Source organism: Merops nubicus, unplaced genomic scaffold (assembly GCF_000691845.1).
Source record: "Merops nubicus isolate BGI_N331 unplaced genomic scaffold, ASM69184v1 scaffold17600, whole genome shotgun sequence".
Lineage (NCBI taxonomy): Eukaryota > Metazoa > Chordata > Aves > Coraciiformes > Meropidae > Merops > Merops nubicus.
The window spans coordinates 3,906-4,630 of NW_008585003.1; the positions used below are offsets into that span (position 1 = coordinate 3,906).

Here is a 725-nt window from a genome sequence, read left to right on the forward strand (position 1 = left end):
CCCTGCCGACTGCACCGGATCGGCGCGCGAGGGAGACTCACGGCTGAGTGATGCTGAGCAGGAGGGCTGTACTGGCTCCTCACCATGCCTTCAACCCTGAGACGGGGCTGTGAAGCAGCTTCCCCTTCCCCAGTGCCCAGCTCTTTGCCTTAAGGCATAAAAATCCCATCTCCAGAAAAGCATGTCTCAGGGCTGCTCATCTGTTGTGCTGCCCAGGCCTCCCTGGGGAGAGGCCTAAGTCCACGCAGCTACTGCAGACCACACTTCGACAGCATGTCAGAGGGGTGCTCAGAGGAACCACTCCTCCTGGGTTAGCTGGTGGCAAGTAGTATTTAGTAGCTTAAGGCATAAAATGGAAGGAGTGCCTGGGTGGGTGGCCTTGGAGAGAGCACAGGGTGGGGGGAAAATCCCTAAAAGTCTGTGCACGCCCAGATTCCCTCTTTCCTCTATCTGTGGTCACACCATTGAGCAAGGAGACTTGTAACAGTCAGGCCCAACAGAGACCTTGGCAGGGGGTGCTTGCAGCTTCTGTTTTCTCTTTGTAAACAACCTGAGCACAAATACAACCTCTCCTTGTTTTCATTTTCAGACTGGAAGTTTACCCTGCTTTCCTGTTCTTTTTAGCCACCAGTGGTATCTACCACCCAGTAAGTGATGCTACAGTGCAGGTCTGCATGACTGAACTCTGCTCTTGCTCCCTGACTTGGGGAGGCTGGGAAAGAGGA

At 54.1% G+C, this 725-nt stretch overlaps 1 protein-coding gene across 1 annotated transcript in view; it reads left to right on the forward strand.

Moving 5' to 3' along the window:
* MGST3 (microsomal glutathione S-transferase 3) overlaps positions 1-725 on the forward strand; it is a 3,719-nt gene that overhangs the window by 1,388 nt on the left and 1,606 nt on the right. The window contains exon 3 of the mRNA XM_008946201.1: positions 590-647. Coding sequence (XP_008944449.1) covers positions 590-647 — 58 coding nt within the window. The remainder of the gene's footprint in view (positions 1-589; positions 648-725) is intronic.